The sequence below is a fragment of the Mesitornis unicolor genome, unplaced genomic scaffold, assembly GCF_000695765.1.
Source record: "Mesitornis unicolor isolate BGI_N332 unplaced genomic scaffold, ASM69576v1 scaffold30175, whole genome shotgun sequence".
Lineage (NCBI taxonomy): Eukaryota > Metazoa > Chordata > Aves > Mesitornithiformes > Mesitornithidae > Mesitornis > Mesitornis unicolor.
In genome coordinates this window covers 3,496-4,071 of record NW_010187972.1, presented here as the reverse complement: position 1 = coordinate 4,071, position 576 = coordinate 3,496, and the positions used below count along the sequence as shown (strand labels likewise).

Here is a 576-nt window from a genome sequence, read left to right as displayed (position 1 = left end):
CAGGACCAGGAGCAGTTTTGGGGGGATGAGCAAGAGGGGTGTCTGGGGCCAGGATGGTGTTGGGTGATGGCGCCCAGGTAGTGTGGGTCCCCTCAGTGCGGTGAGGGGGGCTGCCGGATGCAGGGGGCCTGCAGGGCACTGGTGACACCCCCCTCTGCCCTCTGGCTCCCCAGGTTTTACTGGGACTTCACGATGCTGCTCTTTATGGTGGGCAACCTGATCATCATTCCCGTGGGCATCACCTTCTTCAAGGAGGAGACCACGGCGCCCTGGATCGTGTTCAACGTCGTCTCCGACACCTTCTTCCTGATGGACCTGGTGCTCAACTTCCGGACGGGCATCGTCATCGAGGATAATACGGAGATCATCCTGGACCCTGAGAGGATCAAGAAGAAGTACCTCAAGACCTGGTTTGTGGTGGACTTCGTCTCTTCCATCCCTGTGGACTACGTCTTCCTCATCGTGGAGAAGGGCATTGACTCAGAGGTCTACAAGACGGCCCGCGCCCTGCGCATCGTGCGCTTCACCAAGATCCTCAGCCTCCTGCGGCTCCTGCGCCTGTCCCGCCTCATCCGC

The 576-nt window shown here is 60.2% G+C and overlaps 1 protein-coding gene across 1 annotated transcript in view; it reads left to right on the top strand.

Annotated features, from left to right (window-relative positions):
* Positions 1-66: 66 nt before the first annotated feature.
* Positions 67-576, top strand: part of HCN2 (hyperpolarization activated cyclic nucleotide-gated potassium channel 2) — a gene marked incomplete at its 3' end in the record, with an annotated part of 3,935 nt that continues 3,425 nt past the window's right edge. Inside the window, exons 1-2 of the mRNA XM_010185637.1 lie at positions 67-77; positions 174-574. Coding sequence (XP_010183939.1) covers positions 67-77; positions 174-574 — 412 coding nt within the window. The remainder of the gene's footprint in view (positions 78-173; positions 575-576) is intronic.